We start from the raw sequence: 26,283 nt of genomic DNA on the forward strand, positions 1-26,283 counted from the left end.
TGGGTTAAGAAGGAGGTGAAAGCTGGTGCATTTTCCAGAAGCTCTGCACACCAAGTAGGTTTAGCTCCTTGACCTCATTGGCATCAGGATGAGGATTCAGGCACTGGCATATGGAGCTTGTGAGGCTCACAAGGGGGGACAGTGCTTTCTGACCAGCTCTCAGCAGGGGCACTGGAAAACACACTTAGCAGAGCACAGGGTTCAGCAGAGGTTATGGACTGAGGATCTAGGTCAGCTGCTACCACCATCCAACTAGTATTGCCACTTAGGGACTACTTGGTATATTTTTCATCTCTACTCTCCATAATTTATTTGAACCAGAGCTGTAGAACACATAATGCACATGAAGATTTTGATAATGTGGTTCTAGGATCAGCTGTAGTGGATGCAGTGAAGACACTGTGTTAAGACAGTTTCTGGGCTCCCAGCTATTGAAAAATGCAGTTCTGGGTCTCATGCAGTGCTCGGAAAATGCTACCTCTGACATGCTTCAGATTCCCATCCTACACTGTATCCCAGTTCTGAAATACAAACATTCTGAATTTCAAAACGCCTGTTTTTTGAAGCATACTTCAGCTGTACTTAGGAGAATGGGTTTTCTCTCAGGGATTTGTGCCTTTTTTTTGGGGTGGGGGGTGGGTTGGATTTTGCTATTCCAATTCCATTTGGGTAATAGAAGAATTCTCCAATCATTAATTTTTAGCTATACCTTTCATACACTGGCTCTTGTGCAGCACCTTCTCCCTTTAATTCATCAAACATATGGTGCTTGGTGGAACAGTAGGTTAGAGAGCTAGAGCCACTTACAGTGTATTGCTTATATTAACTCTTTTTGTACCCTGGGGATACACTGTGATCACCTTTTCTGCAAATCCTAATTTTCAAATGGCGTAGTGTAAATATGTTAATACCTTAGCACTTTCATGAATGCCGTCCTGGATCCACCTTCAAACAAACAATATTTTTCATAACATTGTCTCGTAATTTACAGCCGAGCCTTCACTTCCAATGGCATGTTCCTAATGAAAGCAGAGGACTGCAAGCAACAAAGGAATTTAAGAAATGTTCTCAACAAATGCATGAAGCAACTGTGCAGGCCAGCGAAGACGCTGAGGTTTCTTAGCAGACATATAAAAGCATCTGATTTAATGCTAGGGGACTCCTTATGTCATAAATATGTATCACTATGTCTGTTCCTTCATGCTCATTGTGAAAAAATGGTCTAAAAAACCAGCACTTCCTATGGGAAAGCATTTTACATGTAAGCTTCTCTCCAATGTGATGACACATTTGTGTCAGATGTAAGATGTAAGTAGTCTAAAACCACATAGTTGTCCGATCAGGCTGGTTGATTCCCATATTGGGGGAAAACTCTCAGTTAGCCTCTGCTTGTCATAGCAGATCTTTTCATTGGCTCAGTCTCCAGAAGGGTGGAGGGGAAGAACAGCGTGATGTTAGTAGGAGCACACAACCTTTTGTATCTCTCCAGTGAGTCCTCTAGGAACACAGACACAGCAAAACACAGATTACAGCAATCCCTAACTGCTTCAGTCTGCACAGCAGTCAGAGATAATGTACTTTTGCCTCCAAAACAGGAGAATCACAGTAAGATGTAAAACAAGTGTTTACCGACAGTCTCATCTTAAAAACCATGTCTCTTTGCATTGGACACATTTTCACAGCACAAAGTGTCTGACCACAGCAGCAGGAAATAACAGCTATAATATCAGCAGTTGGTATTGCCTGATCATTTTCACTCTTATTTTTACCAATTTGACTCAACTGCTAAGGAGCTTGTGCTATCAAATCTACAAAAGGCTTTTTAGTTCCCACTAGCTATGACCTTTTAGTGTCTAATATGTGAGCACTGAAATGAGAGGAAAATTGGTCAAACTTATTCCAGTTAATTAGGGACCCTGGTAGAGTGAATATTAATAATTTAGAGCTTTGGTATTATGAGGTGCTTCCATTCTTTAAACAATGTATATAATACTGCATTTGTGAATTAATTAGCATGAGTTAGTTCTCATTTTTCTCAATTTACCCCACGTACATTTTCAGAAAGCCCCTGAACTACGGTGTAGGAGGTTACTGTCTGACATCTCCTGGGAGAACAATCAGAGACATGGAATATACATAAGTGAACTGAAAATTAACTAAAAAGGACAGCGAAGAAAGAACAACTCAAACTGAAGAGATTTTATAGCTCCTAGGATCAATCCAGAGAAAGAAAAAAGTCAGAGAGTAGAAGAAAGAAAAAGAAAGGCCTCTTCTTACGGGTTACTAAAAGCCCCATTCAGGTATGTTCTAAAGCTTTTTTATTTAAGAATGTGGCACACAGCTAAAAGGACATTTCTAGGATAAACTATCATTTTCTGAGTCTTTATATATCTCCTGCAACAAACACAGTACAGCTCATCATTGTTCCACGTTATCAGCGCTCAAATGATGAATTGCTAGCCCATTCCTCTGAAGACAGTGGTCACCCTTACTGATACAGTGTATAATGATTATCTAGGCACTTGTGGAAAATACCAGAATCCAAAATCCAGAAAAGCTGAATACCCAGAGCAGGTATTGTTTATCACAGTTTACAACATGTGTCTCATTTAACTGATGCATGTTTCTTTAGATGAGGAAGGCAACCACTAGCCAACTTTTCATCTGGTCCCAAAATGTGCACAAGAAAAAAAAAAAAAAAAAAAAAGGATTGGGCTTCCTGTCCTTCTTAATCTAGGTAGTTTAATGATCTTTTTAGCTGCAGTTAACACTCTGTTTTAAAATAAAATTTAATTGTTATATTAGGAGGAACACAACAAAATTAAAAACACTTAAAATGCAAGCATTTTCTGGTATATACATTAGTTTAACCTTGCATTAAAAATTAGCAACCCAGTGCTGGTAACTGGATTCAAATTACAAACATCTTCATTCTCATTAAAATAAGAATTCTGTTTATAAGTTAAAAAAAAAAAAAAAAAAAAAAAAGGACTAAAAGGACTAAACCTTCTGCACAAGTCCATCAAGGATCAGTTTGCGCAACTGAAACATGAAACCAAGTATGCCAAACCTTCATTCAATTAGGAAAACAAATTCAAACTAATGTCATCGCTCAAGATGATTATCCAAGCCATTGCAGAGAGCTGTATTATTATAACCACTATGTATTACACTCCTTTTTACAAATTTCATTCTTAAGCAGAGCCTCCTATCTCCTGTGGGGAAACAGAGCCAGAAAGTGTTGAAGCAATTTGCTAGACATCACACAATGATTCAATGTCTAGGCTGAGAAAATATACATGTTGCAGTCTCCTTTCAAACACTCCTTCCACTTGACTGTGGAACCTCTACACTTCAGATATACTTGGTAATTCCTGCAGAAATCTTTGCAGTTCTGACGCCAACGATTCCCTTGGCTTGCTACGGAGACTAAGGGGAGTTTTGCTACTCAGAACATCACAGAACACGCACTGTAAGTCTGCACAAGTATTGATCAAAAATACCCCAAGATGTGGCAGCCTCATGTCCCCCCTATGAAGCTTCGCTCTACCCTTGTCCAAAGGCAAGTCATTATCCCATACAACCTTGGCATGAAAAAGTACGTAATTTCCAATAGATTGCAATAGGATGATAGAGGGTTAAGATGTCTTCCCACATAAGCCTAACAAATCCATACAGAAAGGCTTGAAGAATTTGAAGTAAGATTTTCCTGAAAAAAAAAAAAAAAAAAAAAAAAAAGAGTCATGGCATGTTTTCCTGGGTAAAGTACAGGCATTTTAGTGTTTTTAAAGTAGTAAGAATCACTGAGTGATAGCATGTATCATCTCCAAATCCTTACTGTTTGAGAAGCCCACGTGACACTGTACTACATCCACCTCCATTCAGAAATAAAGACATGGTGTGAGGCCATGTCAAAAGCCTTGCGCAAGTTCAGATACATCAGTTGTACTTCCTTTGTCTACTAAAACCATTACTCCATCATAGAAGGCCATCAGGCTGGTCAGGCACAATCTGCTGTTGGTGAAACTGTGCTGGCTGCCTTGGATCACCTTCTCTTCCCTCATGTACCTTAATGTGTCTTCCAGGCACAGAAGTGCAGCTCACCAACTGTCATGGTTTTATGATTTTTGGTTATTGGTGTTCCACATCATCACATCATGTAGTGCACTGGGAGTTAAAATGTTAATGCTCCAGTCCCAGGTACCTGTCCCAGAAGAGAAGAAGAACTACATTTCTGTCTCCGAGCTGAAAGAGAGATTCTCCAGGAGACAGTACAAAATGAGCAGAGAGCCTCCATGCTGAAAAGGAGATTTCCAGGAGAGAGTCTGAGCTGAGAGGGGGAATCTCCAGGTCCAGAGAGTCTCCTAGTTGAGAAACAGCGTCACCAAATCCAAAGAGAGAGTCTCCAAGCTGAGACAGAGAATCTCTGGGTTGAGAAAGAGTCTCCTAGTTAGGAGAGAAAATCTCAAAACCTGGCAAGAGTGTCTCCAAACTGAGAAAGAAGGTCTCCAAGCTGAAGGGGAAGATCTCCAAGCTGAGAGAAGGAATCTCCAATCTCAACGGGCTACCTCTGAATCTGAGCAAGATTCCTTTCAGTCCAAACTTCAGTTCAAACAGAACGAGACACCTTCCAAACTGAGGGAGACACCCTCCAATCTGAACTAAATACCCTCATAATTGAACGAGACAGACTCTGAACCAAGATTTTCCAAGCTGGAGAGAGAGCATTTGAACTGACCAACCTGATCAACCACAGGAGGCACCAGAATCAATGTCTCCGTCCACAAATAAGAAATACAATCTTTTCTGAGTGTAGTGGCTTTTTGGAGAATTCATGTTTCATACTACAGCCTCATTGTAAGCCCCCTCTATCAGGTGATGCGGAAGAAGTATAACTTTGTGTGGGGTCCTGAGTAGCAGCAGGCATTTGAGCAGATTAAGCAGGTGATAGCCCGTGCTGTGGCCTTGGGGCCAGTACAGATGGGATAGGATGTAAAGAACATTCTCTACACTGCTGCTGGAGAGAAAGCTTCCACTTGGAGTTTATGGCAAAGAGCCTCAGGAGAGACCCGAGGCTGACCCCTGGGATTCTGGAGTTGAGAATACAGGTCCAAAGAGTGCTGCACTCCAACTGAAAAGGAGATCTTAGCCACGTATGAGGGGGTTCGGGCTGCTTCCGAAGTAATTGGTGCTGAAACACAGTTCCTTCTGGCACGTTGATTACTAGTACTGAACTGGATGTTCAAGGTAAGGGTTCCCTCTATCCATCATGCTACGGATACCACTTGGAACAAGAGGATTGTGTTGTTACACAACAAACTCACACGGAGAACCTCAATCATCCAGAAATCTTAGAGGTGATCATGGACAGGCTTGAAGGTATAAAGTTTGGAACATCACCAGCAGAAGAGGTATCGTGTGCTAAAGAGGCCACACCATACAATGAACAACCAGAAAATGAAATTTGCCCTGTTCACAGATGGATCATGTCATACTGTGGGGAAGCATCACAGATGGAAAACTGCTGTGTGGAGCCCCACACAACAAGTTGCAGATGCCACCGAAGGTAAAGGAAAACCAATTTGCAGAGGTAAAGGCTGTCCAGCTGGCCTTAGATGTTGCTGAATGGGAGAGGTGGCCAATGCTTTATCTTTACACTGACTCATGGATGGTGGCAAGCCTTATGGGAGTGGTTACAGCAGTGGGAGCAAGATAACTGGCAAAGAAGGGGTAAACCCATTTGGGCTGCTGAACTGTGGAAAGACATTGCTGCCTGAATAAAGAATATGATTGAAAAGGTGTGTCATGTAGATGCCCATGTGCCCAAGAGTCGGGCTACTGAAGAACAACAAAATAACCATCAGGTAGATCGAGTTGCTAAAATTGAGATGGCTCAAATAGACTTGGACTGGCAACACAAGAGTGAATTATTTATAGCTCAGTTGGCCCATGAAACTTCAGGCCATCAAGGAAGAGATAAAACATACAAAGGGGCTAGAGACCAAGGGGTGGATTTAACTATGGATGCTACTGCACAGGTTATCCATGACTGTGACACATGTGCCACAATTAAACAAGCCAAGAAGATGGAACTTCTCTGGAGGGAAGGGTGATGGCAAAAGTATAAATATGGGGAAGCATGGCAGGTTGATTATATCACCTTGCCACTATCTCACAGTGGTAAGTGTTATGTGCTTACTATGGTACAGGCAACCACTGGGTGGCTTGAAACATATGCAGTACCCCATGCTAACACCCGAAACACCATACTAGGTTTGAGAAACAAGTCCTATGGCGACATAGCACTGCAGAAAGAATTGAGTCAGATAATGGGATTCATTTCAAAAATTCTCTTGTAAATACGTGGACCAAAGATCATGGCACTGAGTGGATTTATCACATCCTCTATCATGCACCAGCTTCTGGTAAAAGCGTACAATGGGTTGTTAAAAAGCATGTTGAAAGCAATGGGTGGTGGAACATTTAAGAACTGGGAGAAGCATTTGGCAGAAGCCACCCAATTGGTCAACACTCGTGGATCTATTAATCACGATGGTCCTGCCAGCTCCTTACGTATTGTCAAGGGAGATAAAGTCCCTGTAGTACCTGTATAGAACAGGTTAGGAAAAAGCAGTTTGGGTCTTTCCAACTTCTGGGAAGGGCAAACCTCTTCATGGAACTGTTTTTGCCCAGGGACCTGGATCCACTTGGTGGGTGAAGCAGAAAAATGGGAACGTTCAGTGTGTACCACAAGGGAATTTGATGTTGGGGGAGTGCAGACAGTAATTCCATATATATATATAGGTTTGTGTGTGCGTGTGTTTAATGCTTGTTAATTATGGTTTGTTTGTATATGTTAGGCATGATGTAGTGATGTAAAATAAGGGGTGGAATGTCATGGTTCTATGATTTTTGGTTATTCCACACCATAACATCATGTAGTGCACTGGGAGTTTAACTGCTAATGCTCCAGTTCCGGGTACCTGCCCCCGAAAAGAACTACATTCCCCAGAAGACTGTTTGCTGTGTTGTTATCGTTTCTGCTGGGGGGAAACAGATCTAAGGCCTTTGTAGGACATATGACCTCTCCTTCTTCATCAGGCTTTCCTCCCTGCCGCTCCAGACTGCGCATCTCACTTCAGTGTTACGGTGAGGTCTATCCACCTTTTGGACATTCTCTCTCTCATTATATTTGATTTATTAGCTTCAATTCTAATCATATTGTATTGTAGTGTGTTATCTTGCATTCCAATACTATATTTAGTAAATTAGTTTGTTTCTCCTCAGATGGTTGGTATTAATTATTTTGGGGTCCCCTGTTTCCCTTTTCTGGAGGCATGGATTTGTGGAATCCCTTCACCTAGTCACAGAAAGCTAGTCACAAAACTGGGCCAAACCAGCCCATAAACCATTGACGCCAGCCTATAATTCCCCAGATATTCCTTTCTAGCTTTCTTAAAAATGGGAGTGATGTTTCCCTTTTTCCAGTCACCAGGGACTTTGCCTGACAGCCATGATTTTTCAAGAATGATGGAGAGCAGCTTGGCAACCACATCAGGAAGCTCCATCAGAGTCCAGGAAGCATGTTGTCCAGTCATTATATACAATCATAGCCTAATGAGGTGATCTTGGACTTGCCCTGCTCCTACTGTGCAAGAAATTTTGCACCCCTGACTCCAGCTTAGAAGTTCAAGGATACCAGAAACATGGCAAGCCTGATGGGCAATGAAGACTGAGGCAAAGAACTAATAAAGTATCTCAGCCTTCTCCATATCTGAAGAGGCCTGCTCTCCCTCTTCATTTATCAGAAGGGATGCACTCTCCTTTGCATGTCTCTTCTGCCCAAAGTATCTAAAGAAAATCTTCTTGATGCTTTTAACATCCCTTGCCAGTTCAATTCCATCCATGCCTGGTCTTTCTTGATCCAATTCTTGCACATCCAGACAGCATCCCTGTGTTATTCACAGAAAACACATCCCTTCTTCGACTCCTTATTCTTTTCTTCCTCAGTTTGACCAGCAGACTCTTACTCATCCATGTTGACTTCCTGCTTCGTCTGCCTGATTTCTTTTTTTTCCTAGAGGATGAAGAGCTCTAAGAAAGACATTCCTAAGTGCTACCAACTTTGTTCAGATCCTTTCTCCTTAAGGATAATTTCCTAGGGGAACTCATCCAGAAATTCCTTAAAAAGTCTGAAGTTGGTTTTCTTGAAGTTCAGGGCCTTGCTCTTTACCAGGCCCACATTCCTCAAGACCACAAATTTGACCATGGGATGGTTCCTGCAGCTGAGGTTGCTTCCAATCTTAGCCTCCATAACGATCTCTTCCACATAAGTGAGTGCCAGGTCCAGCACCACTTCACTTCTGGTTCGCCTGTCCAACACGAGAGAGTTGTTGTCAGCAGAATCCAGGATCCCTGGTGACTGCTAGCAGTGTGCTGTGTTTTCCCAAAAGATATATGAGTTGTTGAAATCCCCAATCACAATGAGAGCCTGCAAGCATGATGCCTCTTGCAGCTGAAGAAGGAGGGCCTTATCAACAGGTTCCTCATGGTCAGATGGCCTGCAGTAGACCTTGATCACCAGACATACTTGATTGGTCTTGTCCCTAACTTCAACCTACAAGCACCCAACTTGTTCACAGCCATTCCTCAGAGGAAGCAACCCTCATCCTATCCATCCTGTAACACAGAGAGCAATTCCCTAAGCTCTCCTACCTTGCGTATCCCTGCTAAAAGATTACAGTCAAGAGTGCTAGTGTTCCAGTTATGTGAGTCATCCCACCGTGGTTCGGTGAAAGCAGAAAGAGCAAAGTTTTCCATTTCTGTCAATTCCCTACAGTGCCTGTACGGATGGGCACCCACAGCTTTTCTGGGCAGCTGTGCCAGGGCCTCACACCCTCCAAGAGAGGAATTCCCTCTCCCAGTTCACCAGACCTCCTCTTTTCTCAGGTCAAAACCTTGTCCTGTCACCATCAGGCCATGGAAAGTCGCTCAGCACACACACACTCGAGAAGCCGGCTGAGCTGTTGACCCGCAGACCTTTATTAGACTCTCTGCTGCAACGTCCCAGCACGGGCGCGCTGCAAAAGGCCTGAGGGAGGCCATCCTTGCTCCCTGCTGATGGCAGCACCGGGCCCCTCGCCCTGCTGCCCACAGGAGCCGCCGCCCTGCCACGCCCTCAGCCTGGTGGTGAGGTGGTGACCGTGATGTCACAATGGTGGCCATTGTGACCCGCGGGCCGGGAGCAGAGCAAAGGCTGCCGGGCTGGGGCCCTGCTCATTGCGGCTTGGTGAGGCGTGGAGAGAGCAGGGATTTTCTTGACTCTCTTGTTTCTCACGGTCGATGCCGATTATGTCTGAAAAGAAGGAGGAGGCCCCCAACTCTGGGGAGCCAGGTGAGAGCCCCAGCTTGGCCCGTGGCTGCCCGCTGGAGCTGCTGGGCCTGCAATGCCCCCTTTCCCTTCCACCCCCTCCAGCCCTGCCCCTCAGCCAGCACGGCTGGCACGGAGCAGGCCCTGGGGACGGCCCCCAGGAACACCCGGCCCTGCCAGGTGCTCACCGCTGCTCACGGTTGCTCTCTCCTTCCTCTCCAGTGTGCGTGCTGTGCCGCCGCGCACAGGTGAACCCGGACATCTGTGGGCGGACATTTGCCAGCAGTGGGCTCTGTGCCCACGAATTCTGCTTGGTGAGTTCCCTCAAGGGCTAGGGCTCCTGCCAGGAATGCTCCCTTCCTTTCTGGCCTCACGAGATCCCGCACTTTTCTCTCCTGCAGGTCTTTGCCAATGGCCTTTTGGAATGGAGATGCCCAGTGGGGGGAATTTTTGGCTTCCCCATTGGCGCCATCCAGCGCACAGTCCAGCTGGCAGGCCAGAAGGTGAGGACCTGAACGGAACGGGGAGTTTGGTGCCGGCAGAGGCTCGCACCGGCTTCGCCTGGGCCCAAAGAAAGCGATCGCGGCCCTTCCAACCGGCTCCGGGACAAAGCCCCACCACCGCAGACGAGCCTCGTCTGCCAGGCAGCTCTACAGAGTGTGAGGCAGCGGTGCCCACACCCTGCGCCCTGCCCGGAGAAGTGGGGCTGGCTGCGGAGGCCCCGAGCCCACCGCTAACGGGGGCTTCTCTGCTCTTTCCAGAACTGCTTTGTCTGTGGCGAGACGGGAGCTGCCATCAGCTGCGCGCAGACAGGCTGCGAGCGCAGCTTCCATCTGCCCTGCGCCGAGGACGGGGAATGCGTCACGCAGCACTTTGGGCAGCACAGGTGAGGGCTGTCAGCAGCAGCCAAGCTGCCGTCCCTCCCTGTTCCTCCCAGGGAGGAACCCGCAGCGACACCTCCGGCATCCTGCCAGAGCCAGAGCCCAGGCCTGGCGCTCTCTCCTGGTCCTCTGCCCTCCTCACAGCACTTCTCACCATGCCCACCCCTTCTGTCCTCCCGCCCAGGTCCTTCTGCTGGGAGCATCGCCCTCGGCAGGCAGCAGAGGCAGCTCCATCGCAGAACACCGTCTGCGTCATCTGCCTGGAGCCCGTGGGGGACAGCACGTCCTACCACACCATGGTGTGCCCGGTGTGCAAACAGGCCTGGTTCCACCGGGGCTGCATCAGGGTAGGAGTCCTCCCGTCGCCCCGCGAGCACGGCTGGTGCTCAGCAGCAGCCAGTCCCGCTCACGCTCACGCTTGTGCTTCTCCTGCAGAAACATGCCCTGCACGCTGCCACCATGCGCTTCTTCTGCCCCGTCTGCGGAGGAAAACGGCGCTTCCGCTCCAGAATGACCACGCTGGGGATCCAAATCCCAGTCAGGTTGGTGTCCTTCTGCCCGGCTCCACAGACACTCAGGCACAGGTGCTGTGCCTGCCCAGGAACTGCCCCTGGCCCTGGCAGGCCATCCTGCAAGCACTGGTCTCAGCTTCATGGAGAAGCTGGGAATGAGCTCAAGGGGGATGAGCAGGGATGCCCTGAATCTGCCTCATGCCTGGGGCGCTGGGGACTCATCAGATTCTCTCTCTTCTCTGACAGACGACCATCTTGGTGGGACAACGCAGCATACCAGCCGCTGCGAGAAAGCCACAGGCGCTGCAGTGCCAACACGTGCATTTACCTAGGAGGCAGGGAGAGGGCACAGGAAAAGGGGTGAGTGACCTCCGCAGTCCTCTGGGGCTCTGCGTGGGATTTCAGCCTCACTATAGGCTTGGAGGTGTCCCTGGAGCAAGGACAGAGCACCAGAGCCATGCCGGCCGCTCCCTGCCTTGGCTCACTTTGTCCTCACAGCCACAACCCGTTTGCTTCCCCAGGCTCTGGCAGCTGTTCATCTGCAGCTCCTGTGGCTCAGAAGGCACGCACTGGTGCTGCTCCTTCTGGGCCATCGGCAGAAATGGCTGGGAGTGCGACACCTGCGCTGGCAGGGGCACCGGTAAGAGGCAAAGAGTCGCGTGCCGCGGGACTGGGGCCAGGCAAGGCCTGGCAGCGCGTGCTCAGGGTGGCCTCGCCACAGTCTCTCTGCCCCATGAGGGACGGCAGCCTGTCCTGCCCTGGGGCTGCATGTTCATCCTGCTGAGCTTCCTGTCTCTCCTTACAGCACCCCGCACCAACTCCGAGCATGCCAGCCCCAGCACTTCCAGCCAGGAGGTACCGGTGCCTTCCCCCGTCTTTACAGGACCTCAAAACATCAGCTCTGGTCCTGCTACGCAGGCAGCGTCCAGCCCGTCCTGCAACTCCCAGCTGCCTGAGCTCAGCGTCCAGCCCAGAGTGCCGCAGGCTGAGCAGACTGGCACCCGCTCACATCTATCTGAGGAGCGGGGCACATCTCAGCAGCACCAAGGACGCGGTGGGAGAAGGCGGGCACCAGCTGCAGGCGCTGAAACCTCCTCCCAGAGCCCCACCAGACGGGGGACCGCGCGGTCCTCCAGAACCTCCCGGGCACCTGCAGCCACAAAGCGTCCCAGGCAGCGGGAGACCGGCCGCACAAGAAGCCGCTCCCCGTTGCAAGGCCGGGCCTCGGGCTCCCAGAGTCGGCCCCGAAGACACCGTGGTGGGAGCCGTACGACACCCCGAGGTGCTCAGACCAGCACCCGCACCTCGGCCAGACCAGCACCATCAGGGTCCTCGAGGGCTCCCCCTCTGCCTGCACGCAGGAGACAATCCAGGCAACGAGGGCGGGCCCACACTCGAAGCCGATCCCCTGTGGGGCGTCGCGCTTCGACTTCCCGCAGCCGGCCCCGACAAGGCCGTGGGAGCCGGTCCAGGCAGCGGGGACCAGCCCGGGCACGAAGCCGCTCCCGGGCAAACCATCCCAGAAGACGGCCCCACAGCCAGTCCCGAAGACGGCGCTGATGCAGCCGTGTCCCATCCCCTCGGGATGGCTGTGGTCCCAAGCGGCAAAGAAAATCAACCTTGAAGAGGGTCCACACATACTGCCTTCATCCTTTGGTGGACCAGCCCGGGCACAAAGCCGCTCCCGGCTCCAGCAACAGAGAAGACACCCCCACAACCAGTCCCAAAGACAGCGCCGAAACACCCATGTCCCATCCCCGCGTGACGGTTGTGATTCCATCTTTCAAAAAAAAATACACCTTTAACATCCTCCCCACATGTTGGCTTCATTCTTCTCTGCCTGTCCTGCGGTAGGCAGTGCTAGGAGCTGAGACCACGGGGTCGTCTTCTCCCCAGCACCTTCCCAGATGGTTGTTGTGGAGTTATCTTTAGATCTACCTGTGTCCATGAAGGGGCACAGCATGCCCACAGCCCCAACGGCCTGGAAAAAAAGGGGTGGGGACAAAGGGGTGTCAACGTTTTACAGGCCAGTCCAGCCCCTTTCCGTGACTAATGGGAAAGGGGGACCCACAGATCCACGTCCTCCCGGGAAAGAGGAAACGGCAGAAGGGGGGAAGGGAAGGGAGATGGGAGATAGGCCTATCAACAAAACAGCAGCAGTGATGTGAGGACGAAAGACAATTTTCTAAACACGGTATCGGAATGCAAGATAACACAATCGAATACTTCACATAATCCATGACTGCTGAGGTTAGCTGCTTCAGAGCCGTCCCGGACAGAACGGCAGTGACTGATTGCAAGGCACAGGGACGTTTCGGTCAGTTCATTACCACAGGAACCCCAAGCCAACAGAGCAGCCCAACAGTTCTTGTGAGAGCAGCTGATGTGGCGTTGGAATTGCCAGGGCAGTGGAACTGAGTCCACGCCCCTTGCCTTAGGAAAAGCTTATGGGAGGGTCCCAATGCATCGCTGCCCAACAGGTGCAGTGAGGAGAAGGCAGCATGTGTGCTGCACCCACAGCATACTGCAGCAGTGGGTGTGGTAGCTTGTGCACAACAAGTGCGCAGAAGTACTCTCCCTCCTCGCTCCGGAGACCAGCTTATCTACTGGCAGTCTCCGAGACCACAGATTTACCATGTTCTCCTCCAGGCAATGAGCTTGCCCCGCAAAGACTCTATCCTGACCCAGAATCCGCGAGAGGGAGAGAGACCGGTGCCCTACCAGGAGCTCCACCTTTCTTGCTCTGGGCTAGAAGTCCTCTGCGGAATGCCACTCCTCCCCTCCCCCCTGAGAACCAAAATGCCCAAAAATGCAGTCCACAGAACCAGAACTCTCGAACTCCCACTGCTTTCCATGATGTTATGATGTGGAATACCAACAAGAAAAATCACAAAACCACAACAAGAGCTTATGGGTGAAAATCAGGGATCGGTCCAGTAAAGGGCGTCTAGTGGTTGGAGTCTGCTACAGGCCACCTGATTGAGGGGAGCCTGTTGACGAGGCCCTCTTGCTTCAGCTGCAGGAAGTGTTGCGCTCGCGGGCTCCTGTCCTGACGGGGGATTTCAACCACCCGGATATCTGCTGGGATAGCAGCACGGCGGGTGGCAGACAAGCCAGGAGATTCCTGGAGTCTGCTGAGGATTACTTCCTCGTCCACGTACTAGGCAGACCGACGCGAGGTGAAGCCCTGCTGGACGTGGAGCTCACCGGTGCAGAGGTGAGCGTTAGAGAAGGTAAGATTGGAGGCAGCCTGAGCTGTCGTGACCAGGCCCTGGTGGAGTTTGTGATCTGGAGGAATGCAGGCTTGGCAAAAAGCAGAGTCAGCAACCTGCACTTCAGGAGAGCATACTTCCAGCTGCTCAAGGAACTGCTGGGTGCGATCTCCTGGCAAACTGTCCTTAAGGGCACAGGAAGAGAATGCAGCCGGCAGCTCCTTCAAGACACCCTTCTGCCCACACAAGAGCTCTCCATCTCCCAGCAGAAGAAATGGAGCAGAGGAGACGGGCGACCAGTATGGCCGAGCAAGGACCTGCAGCTAAAACTGATGGAGAAGAGAGAAATGTCCAGGAAGTGGAAGCAGGGTTGTGTAGCCTGGGGAGAATATATCTCCCTCTGGAGAATGACTTGGGGGTCCTCGTAGACGAGAAGCTGGACGTAAACCAGCAGTGTGTGTTTACAGCCCAGCTGTCTATCATCTGTGAAACCTCATGGAGAATAAGGGAGATGCCTGAAGGCTGGAGGATAGCCAACGTCATTCCAATCTTCAAAAAGGTCAGGAAGAAGGACTCAGGAAACTATAGGCCAGTCAGGCTCACATACATCCATTCTTTGGAAAGTGTTGGAACAACTCATTGTGGATATCATCTCAAAGCAGGTGGGGAAAAAGAAGGGTTATCCAGAGTAGTATACTCGGATTTACTACAAAAAGATCGTGCCTGACTACTACCGTGGTAGCCTTTGTAGACATCAGGACTGGCTGGGTAGCTGCCTTAGTAATCCGGCGTAATGCTGGACCTGGCAGACGTTTTGAATCGCAGGATCCTGGGATGGCTTGGGTTGGAAGGGACACTGAGGTCTTTCAAGTTCCAAACTCCTGCAGTGTGTTGGTTGCCACCCACTAGATCAGGCTGCCTGGAGCCCTGTCCAGTGAGGCCTTGAACATCTCCACAGAGGGCGGCTCTCTAGCTGTTGGCCTGACTTTCATGGTCAGGCTGGATGAGCTGGGATGCTCCAGCGTGACTCCAGGACTGCAGCCCTGGGCAAGGGACAGCTCCTCTCCTGTCTCTGCCATGGTGACCACCGCCACCAGGCCAAAGAAAGCAAACCTCACAAGTTTTCCTGACTCATTTTATATGCAGGCTTGAAGGGAATCGTGCCCTGCCTATGCCACTTTGCCTCTGGGAATTGTATAAGGCTTGAAGCTTTGATGTGTGAAGACTTGGACAGGAAAAGATCGTAAAACCCACCCAACCCCAAGTGCCTGCCGCAGGAGCGCTGCCACCCAGCAGGTCAGGTTAGAAGAGGGCCCTGTCCAACATGGCCTGGAGCGCCTGCACCCACAGCTTCTCTGGGCAGCTGTGCCAGGGCCTCACACCCTCCAAGAGAGGAATTCCCTCTCCCAGTTCACCAGACCTCCTCTTTTCTCAGGTCAAAACCTTGTCCTGTCACCATCAGGCCATGGAAAGTCGCTCAGCACACACACACTCGAGAAGCCGGCTGAGCTGTTGACCCGCAGACCTTTATTAGACTCTCTGCTGCAACGTCCCAGCACGGGCGCGCTGCAAAAGGCCTGAGGGAGGCCATCCTTGCTCCCTGCTGATGGCAGCACCGGGCCCCTCGCCCTGCTGCCCACAGGAGCCGCCGCCCTGCCACGCCCTCAGCCTGGTGGTGAGGTGGTGACCGTGATGTCACAATGGTGGCCATTGTGACCCGCGGGCCGGGAGCAGAGCAAAGGCTGCCGGGCTGGGGCCCTGCTCATTGCGGCTTGGTGAGGCGTGGAGAGAGCAGGGATTTTCTTGACTCTCTTGTTTCTCACGGTCGATGCCGATTATGTCTGAAAAGAAGGAGGAGGCCCCCAACTCTGGGGAGCCAGGTGAGAGCCCCAGCTTGGCCCGTGGCTGCCCGCTGGAGCTGCTGGGCCTGCAATGCCCCCTTTCCCTTCCACCCCCTCCAGCCCTGCCCCTCAGCCAGCACGGCTGGCACGGAGCAGGCCCTGGGGACGGCCCCCAGGAACACCCGGCCCTGCCAGGTGCTCACCGCTGCTCACGGTTGCTCTCTCCTTCCTCTCCAGTGTGCGTGCTGTGCCGCCGCGCACAGGTGAACCCGGACATCTGTGGGCGGACATTTGCCAGCAGTGGGCTCTGTGCCCACGAATTCTGCTTGGTGAGTTCCCTCAAGGGCTAGGGCTCCTGCCAGGAATGCTCCCTTCCTTTCTGGCCTCACAAGATCCCGCACTTTTCTCTCCTGCAGGTCTTTGCCAATGGCCTTTTGGAATGGAGATGCCCAGTGGGGGGAATTTTTGGCTTCCCCATTGGCGCCATCCAGCGCACAGTCCAGCTGGCAGGCCAGAAGGTGAGGACCTGAACGGAACGGGGAGTTTGGTGCCGGCAGAGGCTCGCACCGGCTTCGCCTGGGCCCAAAGAAAGCGATCGCGGCCCTTCCAACCGGCTCCGGGACAAAGCCCCACCACCGCAGACGAGCCTCGTCTGCCAGGCAGCTCTACAGAGTGTGAGGCAGCGGTGCCCACACCCTGCGCCCTGCCCGGAGAAGTGGGGCTGGCTGCGGAGGCCCCGAGCCCACCGCTAACGGGGGCTTCTCTGCTCTTTCCAGAACTGCTTTGTCTGTGGCGAGACGGGAGCTGCCATCAGCTGCGCGCAGACAGGCTGCGAGCGCAGCTTCCATCTGCCCTGCGCCGAGGACGGGGAATGCGTCACGCAGCACTTTGGGCAGCACAGGTGAGGGCTGTCAGCAGCAGCCAAGCTGCCGTCCCTCCCTGTTCCTCCCAGGGAGGAACCCGCAGCGACACCTCCGGCATCCTGCCAGAGCCAGAGCCCAGGCCTGGCGCTCTCTCCTGGTCCTCTGCCCTCCTCACAGCACTTCTCACCATGCCCACCCCTTCTGTCCTCCCGCCCAGGTCCTTCTGCTGGGAGCATCGCCCTCGGCAGGCAGCAGAGGCAGCTCCATCGCAGAACACCGTCTGCGTCATCTGCCTGGAGCCCGTGGGGGACAGCACGTCCTACCACACCATGGTGTGCCCGGTGTGCAAACAGGCCTGGTTCCACCGGGGCTGCATCAGGGTAGGAGTCCTCCCGTCGCCCCGCGAGCACGGCTGGTGCTCAGCAGCAGCCAGTCCCGCTCACGCTCACGCTTGTGCTTCTCCTGCAGAAACATGCCCTGCACGCTGCCACCATGCGCTTCTTCTGCCCCGTCTGCGGAGGAAAACGGCGCTTCCGCTCCAGAATGACCACGCTGGGGATCCAAATCCCAGTCAGGTTGGTGTCCTTCTGCCCGGCTCCACAGACACTCAGGCACAGGTGCTGTGCCTGCCCAGGAACTGCCCCTGGCCCTGGCAGGCCATCCTGCAAGCACTGGTCTCAGCTTCATGGAGAAGCTGGGAATGAGCTCAAGGGGGATGAGCAGGGATGCCCTGAATCTGCCTCATGCCTGGGGCGCTGGGGACTCATCAGATTCTCTCTCTTCTCTGACAGACGACCATCTTGGTGGGACGACGCAGCATACCAGCCGCTGCGAGAAAGCCACAGGCGCTGCAGTGCCAACACGTGCATTTACCTAGGAGGCAGGGAGAGGGCACAGGAAAAGGGGTGAGTGACCTCCGCAGTCCTCTGGGGCTCTGCGTGGGATTTCAGCCTCACTATAGGCTTGGAGGTGTCCCTGGAGCAAGGACAGAGCACCAGAGCCATGCCGGCCGCTCCCTGCCTTGGCTCACTTTGTCCTCACAGCCACAACCCGTTTGCTTCCCCAGGCTCTGGCAGCTGTTCATCTGCAGCTCCTGTGGCTCAGAAGGCACGCACTGGTGCTGCTCCTTCTGGGCCATCGGCAGAAATGGCTGGGAGTGCGACACCTGCGCTGGCAGGGGCACCGGTAAGAGGCAAAGAGTCGCGTGCCGCGGGACTGGGGCCAGGCAAGGCCTGGCAGCGCGTGCTCAGGGTGGCCTCGCCACAGTCTCTCTGCCCCATGAGGGACGGCAGCCTGTCCTGCCCTGGGGCTGCATGTTCATCCTGCTGAGCTTCCTGTCTCTCCTTACAGCACCCCGCACCAACTCCGAGCATGCCAGCCCCAGCACTTCCAGCCAGGAGGTACCGGTGCCTTCCCCCGTCTTTACAGGACCTCAAAACATCAGCTCTGGTCCTGCTACGCAGGCAGCGTCCAGCCCGTCCTGCAACTCCCAGCTGCCTGAGCTCAGCGTCCAGCCCAGAGTGCCGCAGGCTGAGCAGACTGGCACCCGCTCACATCTATCTGAGGAGCGGGGCACATCTCAGCAGCACCAAGGACGCGGTGGGAGAAGGCGGGCACCAGCTGCAGGCGCTGAAACCTCCTCCCAGAGCCCCACCAGACGGGGGACCGCGCGGTCCTCCAGAACCTCCCGGGCACCTGCAGCCACAAAGCGTCCCAGGCAGCGGGAGACCGGCCGCACAAGAAGCCGCTCCCCGTTGCAAGGCCGGGCCTCGGGCTCCCAGAGTCGGCCCCGAAGACACCGTGGTGGGAGCCGTACGACACCCCGAGGTGCTCAGACCAGCACCCGCACCTCGGCCAGACCAGCACCATCAGGGTCCTCGAGGGCTCCCCCTCTGCCTGCACGCAGGAGACAATCCAGGCAACGAGGGCGGGCCCACACTCGAAGCCGATCCCCTGTGGGGCGTCGCGCTTCGACTTCCCGCAGCCGGCCCCGACAAGGCCGTGGGAGCCGGTCCAGGCAGCGGGGACCAGCCCGGGCACGAAGCCGCTCCCGGGCAAACCATCCCAGAAGACGGCCCCACAGCCAGTCCCGAAGACGGCGCTGATGCAGCCGTGTCCCATCCCCTCGGGATGGCTGTGGTCCCAAGCGGCAAAGAAAATCAACCTTGAAGAGGGTCCACACATACTGCCTTCATCCTTTGGTGGACCAGCCCGGGCACAAAGCCGCTCCCGGCTCCAGCAACAGAGAAGACACCCCCACAACCAGTCCCAAAGACAGCGCCGAAACACCCATGTCCCATCCCCGCGTGACGGTTGTGATTCCATCTTTCAAAAAAAAATACACCTTTAACATCCTCCCCACATGTTGGCTTCATTCTTCTCTGCCTGTCCTGCGGTAGGCAGTGCTAGGAGCTGAGACCACGGGGTCGTCTTCTCCCCAGCACCTTCCCAGATGGTTGTTGTGGAGTTATCTTTAGATCTACCTGTGTCCATGAAGGGGCACAGCATGCCCACAGCCCCAACGGCCTGGAAAAAAAGGGGTGGGGACAAAGGGGTGTCAACGTTTTACAGGCCAGTCCAGCCCCTTTCCGTGACTAATGGGAAAGGGGGACCCACAGATCCACGTCCTCCCGGGAAAGAGGAAACGGCAGAAGGGGGGAAGGGAAGGGAGATGGGAGATAGGCCTATCAACAAAACAGCAGCAGTGATGTGAGGACGAAAGACAATTTTCTAAACACGGTATCGGAATGCAAGATAACACAATCGAATACTTCACATAATCCATGACTGCTGAGGTTAGCTGCTTCAGAGCCGTCCCGGACAGAACGGCAGTGACTGATTGCAAGGCACAGGGACGTTTCGGTCAGTTCATTACCACAGGAACCCCAAGCCAACAGAGCAGCCCAACAGTTCTTGTGAGAGCAGCTGATGTGGCGTTGGAATTGCCAGGGCAGTGGAACTGAGTCCACGCCCCTTGCCTTAGGAAAAGCTTATGGGAGGGTCCCAATGCATCGCTGCCCAACAGGTGCAGTGAGGAGAAGGCAGCATGTGTGCTGCACCCACAGCATACTGCAGCAGTGGGTGTGGTAGCTTGTGCACAACAAGTGCGCAGAAGTACTCTCCCTCCTCGCTCCGGAGACCAGCTTATCTACTGGCAGTCTCCGAGACCACAGATTTACCATGTTCTCCTCCAGGCAATGAGCTTGCCCCGCAAAGACTCTATCCTGACCCAGAATCCGCGAGAGGGAGAGAGACCGGTGCCCTACCAGGAGCTCCACCTTTCTTGCTCTGGGCTAGAAGTCCTCTGCGGAATGCCACTCCTCCCCTCCCCCCTGAGAACCAAAATGCCCAAAAATGCAGTCCACAGAACCAGAACTCTCGAACTCCCACTGCTTTCCATGATGTTATGATGTGGAATACCAACAAGAAAAATCACAAAACCACAACAAGAGCTTATGGGTGAAAATCAGGGATCGGTCCAGTAAAGGGCGTCTAGTGGTTGGAGTCTGCTACAGGCCACCTGATTGAGGGGAGCCTGTTGACGAGGCCCTCTTGCTTCAGCTGCAGGAAGTGTTGCGCTCGCGGGCTCCTGTCCTGACGGGGGATTTCAACCACCCGGATATCTGCTGGGATAGCAGCACGGCGGGTGGCAGACAAGCCAGGAGATTCCTGGAGTCTGCTGAGGATTACTTCCTCGTCCACGTACTAGGCAGACCGACGCGAGGTGAAGCCCTGCTGGACGTGGAGCTCACCGGTGCAGAGGTGAGCGTTAGAGAAGGTAAGATTGGAGGCAGCCTGAGCTGTCGTGACCAGGCCCTGGTGGAGTTTGTGATCTGGAGGAATGCAGGCTTGGCAAAAAGCAGAGTCAGCAACCTGCACTTCAGGAGAGCATACTTCCAGCTGCTCAAGGAACTGCTGGGTGCGATCTCCTGGCAAACTGTCCTTAAGGGCACAGGAAGAGAATGCAGCCGGCAGCTCCTTCAAGACACCCTTCTGCCCACACAAGAGCTCTCCATCTCCCAGCAGAAGAAATGGAGCAGAGGAGACGGGCGACCAGTATGGCCGAGCAAGGACCTGCAGCTAAAACTGATGGAGAAGAGAGAAATGTCCAGGAAGTGGAAGCAGGGTTGTGTAGCCTGGGGAGAATATATCTCCCTCTGGAGAATGACTTGGGGGTCCTCGTAGACGAGAAGCTGGACGTAAACCAGCAGTGTGTGTTTACAGCCCAGCTGTCTATCATCTGTGAAACCTCATGGAGAATAAGGGAGATGCCTGAAGGCTGGAGGATAGCCAACGTCATTCCAATCTTCAAAAAGGTCAGGAAGAAGGACTCAGGAAACTATAGGCCAGTCAGGCTCACATACATCCATTCTTTGGAAAGTGTTGGAACAACTCATTGTGGATATCATCTCAAAGCAGGTGGGGAAAAAGAAGGGTTATCCAGAGTAGTATACTCGGATTTACTACAAAAAGATCGTGCCTGACTACTACCGTGGTAGCCTTTGTAGACATCAGGACTGGCTGGGTAGCTGCCTTAGTAATCCGGCGTAATGCTGGACCTGGCAGACGTTTTGAATCGCAGGATCCTGGGATGGCTTGGGTTGGAAGGGACACTGAGGTCTTTCAAGTTCCAAACTCCTGCAGTGTGTTGGTTGCCACCCACTAGATCAGGCTGCCTGGAGCCCTGTCCAGTGAGGCCTTGAACATCTCCACAGAGGGCGGCTCTCTAGCTGTTGGCCTGACTTTCATGGTCAGGCTGGATGAGCTGGGATGCTCCAGCGTGACTCCAGGACTGCAGCCCTGGGCAAGGGACAGCTCCTCTCCTGTCTCTGCCATGGTGACCACCGCCACCAGGCCAAAGAAAGCAAACCTCACAAGTTTTCCTGACTCATTTTATATGCAGGCTTGAAGGGAATCGTGCCCTGCCTATGCCACTTTGCCTCTGGGAATTGTATAAGGCTTGAAGCTTTGATGTGTGAAGACTTGGACAGGAAAAGATCGTAAAACCCACCCAACCCCAAGTGCCTGCCGCAGGAGCGCTGCCACCCAGCAGGTCAGGTTAGAAGAGGGCCCTGTCCAACATGGCCTGGAGCGCCTGCACCCACAGCTTCTCTGGGCAGCTGTGCCAGGGCCTCACACCCTCCAAGAGAGGAATTCCCTCTCCCAGTTCACCAGACCTCCTCTTTTCTCAGGTCAAAACCTTGTCCTGTCACCATCAGGCCATGGAAAGTCGCTCAGCACACACACACTCGAGAAGCCGGCTGAGCTGTTGACCCGCAGACCTTTATTAGACTCTCTGCTGCAACGTCCCAGCACGGGCGCGCTGCAAAAGGCCTGAGGGAGGCCATCCTTGCTCCCTGCTGATGGCAGCACCGGGCCCCTCGCCCTGCTGCCCACAGGAGCCGCCGCCCTGCCACGCCCTCAGCCTGGTGGTGAGGTGGTGACCGTGATGTCACAATGGTGGCCATTGTGACCCGCGGGCCGGGAGCAGAGCAAAGGCTGCCGGGCTGGGGCCCTGCTCATTGCGGCTTGGTGAGGCGTGGAGAGAGCAGGGATTTTCTTGACTCTCTTGTTTCTCACGGTCGATGCCGATTATGTCTGAAAAGAAGGAGGAGGCCCCCAACTCTGGGGAGCCAGGTGAGAGCCCCAGCTTGGCCCGTGGCTGCCCGCTGGAGCTGCTGGGCCTGCAATGCCCCCTTTCCCTTCCACCCCCTCCAGCCCTGCCCCTCAGCCAGCACGGCTGGCACGGAGCAGGCCCTGGGGACGGCCCCCAGGAACACCCGGCCCTGCCAGGTGCTCACCGCTGCTCACGGTTGCTCTCTCCTTCCTCTCCAGTGTGCGTGCTGTGCCGCCGCGCACAGGTGAACCCGGACATCTGTGGGCGGACATTTGCCAGCAGTGGGCTCTGTGCCCACGAATTCTGCTTGGTGAGTTCCCTCAAGGGCTAGGGCTCCTGCCAGGAATGCTCCCTTCCTTTCTGGCCTCACAAGATCCCGCACTTTTCTCTCCTGCAGGTCTTTGCCAATGGCCTTTTGGAATGGAGATGCCCAGTGGGGGGAATTTTTGGCTTCCCCATTGGCGCCATCCAGCGCACAGTCCAGCTGGCAGGCCAGAAGGTGAGGACCTGAACGGAACGGGGAGTTTGGTGCCGGCAGAGGCTCGCACCGGCTTCGCCTGGGCCCAAAGAAAGCGATCGCGGCCCTTCCAACCGGCTCCGGGACAAAGCCCCACCACCGCAGACGAGCCTCGTCTGCCAGGCAGCTCTACAGAGTGTGAGGCAGCGGTGCCCACACCCTGCGCCCTGCCCGGAGAAGTGGGGCTGGCTGCGGAGGCCCCGAGCCCACCGCTAACGGGGGCTTCTCTGCTCTTTCCAGAACTGCTTTGTCTGTGGCGAGACGGGAGCTGCCATCAGCTGCGCGCAGACAGGCTGCGAGCGCAGCTTCCATCTGCCCTGCGCCGAGGACGGGGAATGCGTCACGCAGCACTTTGGGCAGCACAGGTGAGGGCTGTCAGCAGCAGCCAAGCTGCCGTCCCTCCCTGTTCCTCCCAGGGAGGAACCCGCAGCGACACCTCCGGCATCCTGCCAGAGCCAGAGCCCAGGCCTGGCGCTCTCTCCTGGTCCTCTGCCCTCCTCACAGCACTTCTCACCATGCCCACCCCTTCTGTCCTCCCGCCCAGGTCCTTCTGCTGGGAGCATCGCCCTCGGCAGGCAGCAGAGGCAGCTCCATCGCAGAACACCGTCTGCGTCATCTGCCTGGAGCCCGTGGGGGACAGCACGTCCTACCACACCATGGTGTGCCCGGTGTGCAAACAGGCCTGGTTCCACCGGGGCTGCATCAGGGTAGGAGTCCTCCCGTCGCCCCGCGAGCACGGCTGGTGCTCAGCAGCAGCCAGTCCCGCTCACGCTCACGCTTGTGCTTCTCCTGCAGAAACATGCCCTGCACGCTGCCACCATGCGCTTCTTCTGCCCCGTCTGCGGAGGAAAACGGCGCTTCCGCTCCAGAATGACCACGCTGGGGATCCAAATCCCAGTCAGGTTGGTGTCCTTCTGCCCGGCTCCACAGACACTCAGGCACAGGTGCTGTGCCTGCCCAGGAACTGCCCCTGGCCCTGGCAGGCCATCCTGCAAGCACTGGTCTCAGCTTCATGGAGAAGCTGGGAATGAGCTCAAGGGGGATGAGCAGGGATGCCCTGAATCTGCCTCATGCCTGGGGCGCTGGGGACTCATCAGATTCTCTCTCTTCTCTGACAGACGACCATCTTGGTGGGACGACGCAGCATACCAGCCGCTGCGAGAAAGCCACAGGCGCTGCAGTGCCAACACGTGCATTTACCTAGGAGGCAGGGAGAGGGCACAGGAAAAGGGGTGAGTGACCTCCGCAGTCCTCTGGGGCTCTGCGTGGGATTTCAGCCTCACTATAGGCTTGGAGGTGTCCCTGGAGCAAGGACAGAGCACCAGAGCCATGCCGGCCGCTCCCTGCCTTGGCTCACTTTGTCCTCACAGCCACAACCCGTTTGCTTCCCCAGGCTCTGGCAGCTGTTCATCTGCAGCTCCTGTGGCTCAGAAGGCACGCACTGGTGCTGCTCCTTCTGGGCCATCGGCAGAAATGGCTGGGAGTGCGACACCTGCGCTGGCAGGGGCACCGGTAAGAGGCAAAGAGTCGCGTGCCGCGGGACTGGGGCCAGGCAAGGCCTGGCAGCGCGTGCTCAGGGTGGCCTCGCCACAGTCTCTCTGCCCCATGAGGGACGGCAGCCTGTCCTGCCCTGGGGCTGCATGTTCATCCTGCTGAGCTTCCTGTCTCTCCTTACAGCACCCCGCACCAACTCCGAGCATGCCAGCCCCAGCACTTCCAGCCAGGAGGTACCGGTGCCTTCCCCCGTCTTTACAGGACCTCAAAACATCAGCTCTGGTCCTGCTACGCAGGCAGCGTCCAGCCCGTCCTGCAACTCCCAGCTGCCTGAGCTCAGCGTCCAGCCCAGAGTGCCGCAGGCTGAGCAGACTGGCACCCGCTCACATCTATCTGAGGAGCGGGGCACATCTCAGCAGCACCAAGGACGCGGTGGGAGAAGGCGGGCACCAGCTGCAGGCGCTGAAACCTCCTCCCAGAGCCCCACCAGACGGGGGACCGCGCGGTCCTCCAGAACCTCCCGGGCACCTGCAGCCACAAAGCGTCCCAGGCAGCGGGAGACCGGCCGCACAAGAAGCCGCTCCCCGTTGCAAGGCCGGGCCTCGGGCTCCCAGAGTCGGCCCCGAAGACACCGTGGTGGGAGCCGTACGACACCCCGAGGTGCTCAGACCAGCACCCGCACCTCGGCCAGACCAGCACCATCAGGGTCCTCGAGGGCTCCCCCTCTGCCTGCACGCAGGAGACAATCCAGGCAACGAGGGCGGGCCCACACTCGAAGCCGATCCCCTGTGGGGCGTCGCGCTTCGACTTCCCGCAGCCGGCCCCGACAAGGCCGTGGGAGCCGGTCCAGGCAGCGGGGACCAGCCCGGGCACGAAGCCGCTCCCGGGCAAACCATCCCAGAAGACGGCCCCACAGCCAGTCCCGAAGACGGCGCTGATGCAGCCGTGTCCCATCCCCTCGGGATGGCTGTGGTCCCAAGCGGCAAAGAAAATCAACCTTGAAGAGGGTCCACACATACTGCCTTCATCCTTTGGTGGACCAGCCCGGGCACAAAGCCGCTCCCGGCTCCAGCAACAGAGAAGACACCCCCACAACCAGTCCCAAAGACAGCGCCGAAACACCCATGTCCCATCCCCGCGTGACGGTTGTGATTCCATCTTTCAAAAAAAAATACACCTTTAACATCCTCCCCACATGTTGGCTTCATTCTTCTCTGCCTGTCCTGCGGTAGGCAGTGCTAGGAGCTGAGACCACGGGGTCGTCTTCTCCCCAGCACCTTCCCAGATGGTTGTTGTGGAGTTATCTTTAGATCTACCTGTGTCCATGAAGGGGCACAGCATGCCCACAGCCCCAACGGCCTGGAAAAAAAGGGGTGGGGACAAAGGGGTGTCAACGTTTTACAGGCCAGTCCAGCCCCTTTCCGTGACTAATGGGAAAGGGGGACCCACAGATCCACGTCCTCCCGGGAAAGAGGAAACGGCAGAAGGGGGGAAGGGAAGGGAGATGGGAGATAGGCCTATCAACAAAACAGCAGCAGTGATGTGAGGACGAAAGACAATTTTCTAAACACGGTATCGGAATGCAAGATAACACAATCGAATACTTCACATAATCCATGACTGCTGAGGTTAGCTGCTTCAGAGCCGTCCCGGACAGAACGGCAGTGACTGATTGCAAGGCACAGGGACGTTTCGGTCAGTTCATTACCACAGGAACCCCAAGCCAACAGAGCAGCCCAACAGTTCTTGTGAGAGCAGCTGATGTGGCGTTGGAATTGCCAGGGCAGTGGAACTGAGTCCACGCCCCTTGCCTTAGGAAAAGCTTATGGGAGGGTCCCAATGCATCGCTGCCCAACAGGTGCAGTGAGGAGAAGGCAGCATGTGTGCTGCACCCACAGCATACTGCAGCAGTGGGTGTGGTAGCTTGTGCACAACAAGTGCGCAGAAGTACTCTCCCTCCTCGCTCCGGAGACCAG

At 54.4% G+C, this 26,283-nt stretch overlaps 4 protein-coding genes across 6 annotated transcripts in view; 3 read left to right on the forward strand and 1 right to left on the reverse strand.

Moving 5' to 3' along the window:
• PLPPR1 (phospholipid phosphatase related 1) overlaps positions 1–26,283 on the reverse strand; it is a 160,383-nt gene that overhangs the window by 69,032 nt on the left and 65,068 nt on the right. The gene's annotated exons all lie outside the window — the stretch shown is intronic.
• LOC109364076 (E3 ubiquitin-protein ligase PHF7-like) lies at positions 9,343–12,323 on the forward strand. Its single transcript, XM_085213312.1, has 9 exons — positions 9,343–9,394; positions 9,593–9,684; positions 9,772–9,873; positions 10,132–10,256; positions 10,436–10,598; positions 10,687–10,793; positions 11,010–11,123; positions 11,285–11,403; positions 11,569–12,323. The coding sequence occupies exons 1-9, from the start codon at positions 9,343–9,345 to the stop codon at positions 12,321–12,323; spliced, it is 1,629 nt and encodes a 542-aa protein (XP_085069438.1).
• Positions 15,804–18,784, forward strand: LOC146542340 (E3 ubiquitin-protein ligase PHF7-like). Its single transcript, XM_085213263.1, has 9 exons — positions 15,804–15,855; positions 16,054–16,145; positions 16,233–16,334; positions 16,593–16,717; positions 16,897–17,059; positions 17,148–17,254; positions 17,471–17,584; positions 17,746–17,864; positions 18,030–18,784. Exons 1-9 carry the CDS (start codon positions 15,804–15,806, stop codon positions 18,782–18,784), a joined length of 1,629 nt encoding a protein of 542 aa, XP_085069389.1.
• On the forward strand, positions 22,265–25,245 carry LOC146542341 (E3 ubiquitin-protein ligase PHF7-like). Its single transcript, XM_085213297.1, has 9 exons — positions 22,265–22,316; positions 22,515–22,606; positions 22,694–22,795; positions 23,054–23,178; positions 23,358–23,520; positions 23,609–23,715; positions 23,932–24,045; positions 24,207–24,325; positions 24,491–25,245. Exons 1-9 carry the CDS (start codon positions 22,265–22,267, stop codon positions 25,243–25,245), a joined length of 1,629 nt encoding a protein of 542 aa, XP_085069423.1.

The sequence above is a fragment of the Meleagris gallopavo genome, chromosome Z (genome assembly GCF_905368555.1).
Source record: "Meleagris gallopavo chromosome Z, MGAL_WU_HG_1.1, whole genome shotgun sequence".
Classification (NCBI taxonomy): domain Eukaryota; kingdom Metazoa; phylum Chordata; class Aves; order Galliformes; family Phasianidae; genus Meleagris; species Meleagris gallopavo.

Coding starts and splice junctions, on each gene's coding strand:
- LOC109364076 (XM_085213312.1), top strand. CDS start 9,343: ATGCCGATTATGTCTGAAAAGAAGGAGGAGGCCCCCAACTCTGGGGAG. Junction 9,874..10,131: donor TCCAGCTGGCAGGCCAGAAG/GTGAGGACCTGA, acceptor TGCTCTTTCCAG/AACTGCTTTGTCTGTGGCGA. Junction 10,257..10,435: donor CAGCACTTTGGGCAGCACAG/GTGAGGGCTGTC, acceptor CCTCCCGCCCAG/GTCCTTCTGCTGGGAGCATC.
- LOC146542340 (XM_085213263.1), top strand. CDS start 15,804: ATGCCGATTATGTCTGAAAAGAAGGAGGAGGCCCCCAACTCTGGGGAG. Junction 16,335..16,592: donor TCCAGCTGGCAGGCCAGAAG/GTGAGGACCTGA, acceptor TGCTCTTTCCAG/AACTGCTTTGTCTGTGGCGA. Junction 17,585..17,745: donor GAGAGGGCACAGGAAAAGGG/GTGAGTGACCTC, acceptor TTGCTTCCCCAG/GCTCTGGCAGCTGTTCATCT.
- LOC146542341 (XM_085213297.1), top strand. CDS start 22,265: ATGCCGATTATGTCTGAAAAGAAGGAGGAGGCCCCCAACTCTGGGGAG. Junction 23,521..23,608: donor TCCACCGGGGCTGCATCAGG/GTAGGAGTCCTC, acceptor CTTCTCCTGCAG/AAACATGCCCTGCACGCTGC. Junction 23,716..23,931: donor GGGATCCAAATCCCAGTCAG/GTTGGTGTCCTT, acceptor CTTCTCTGACAG/ACGACCATCTTGGTGGGACG.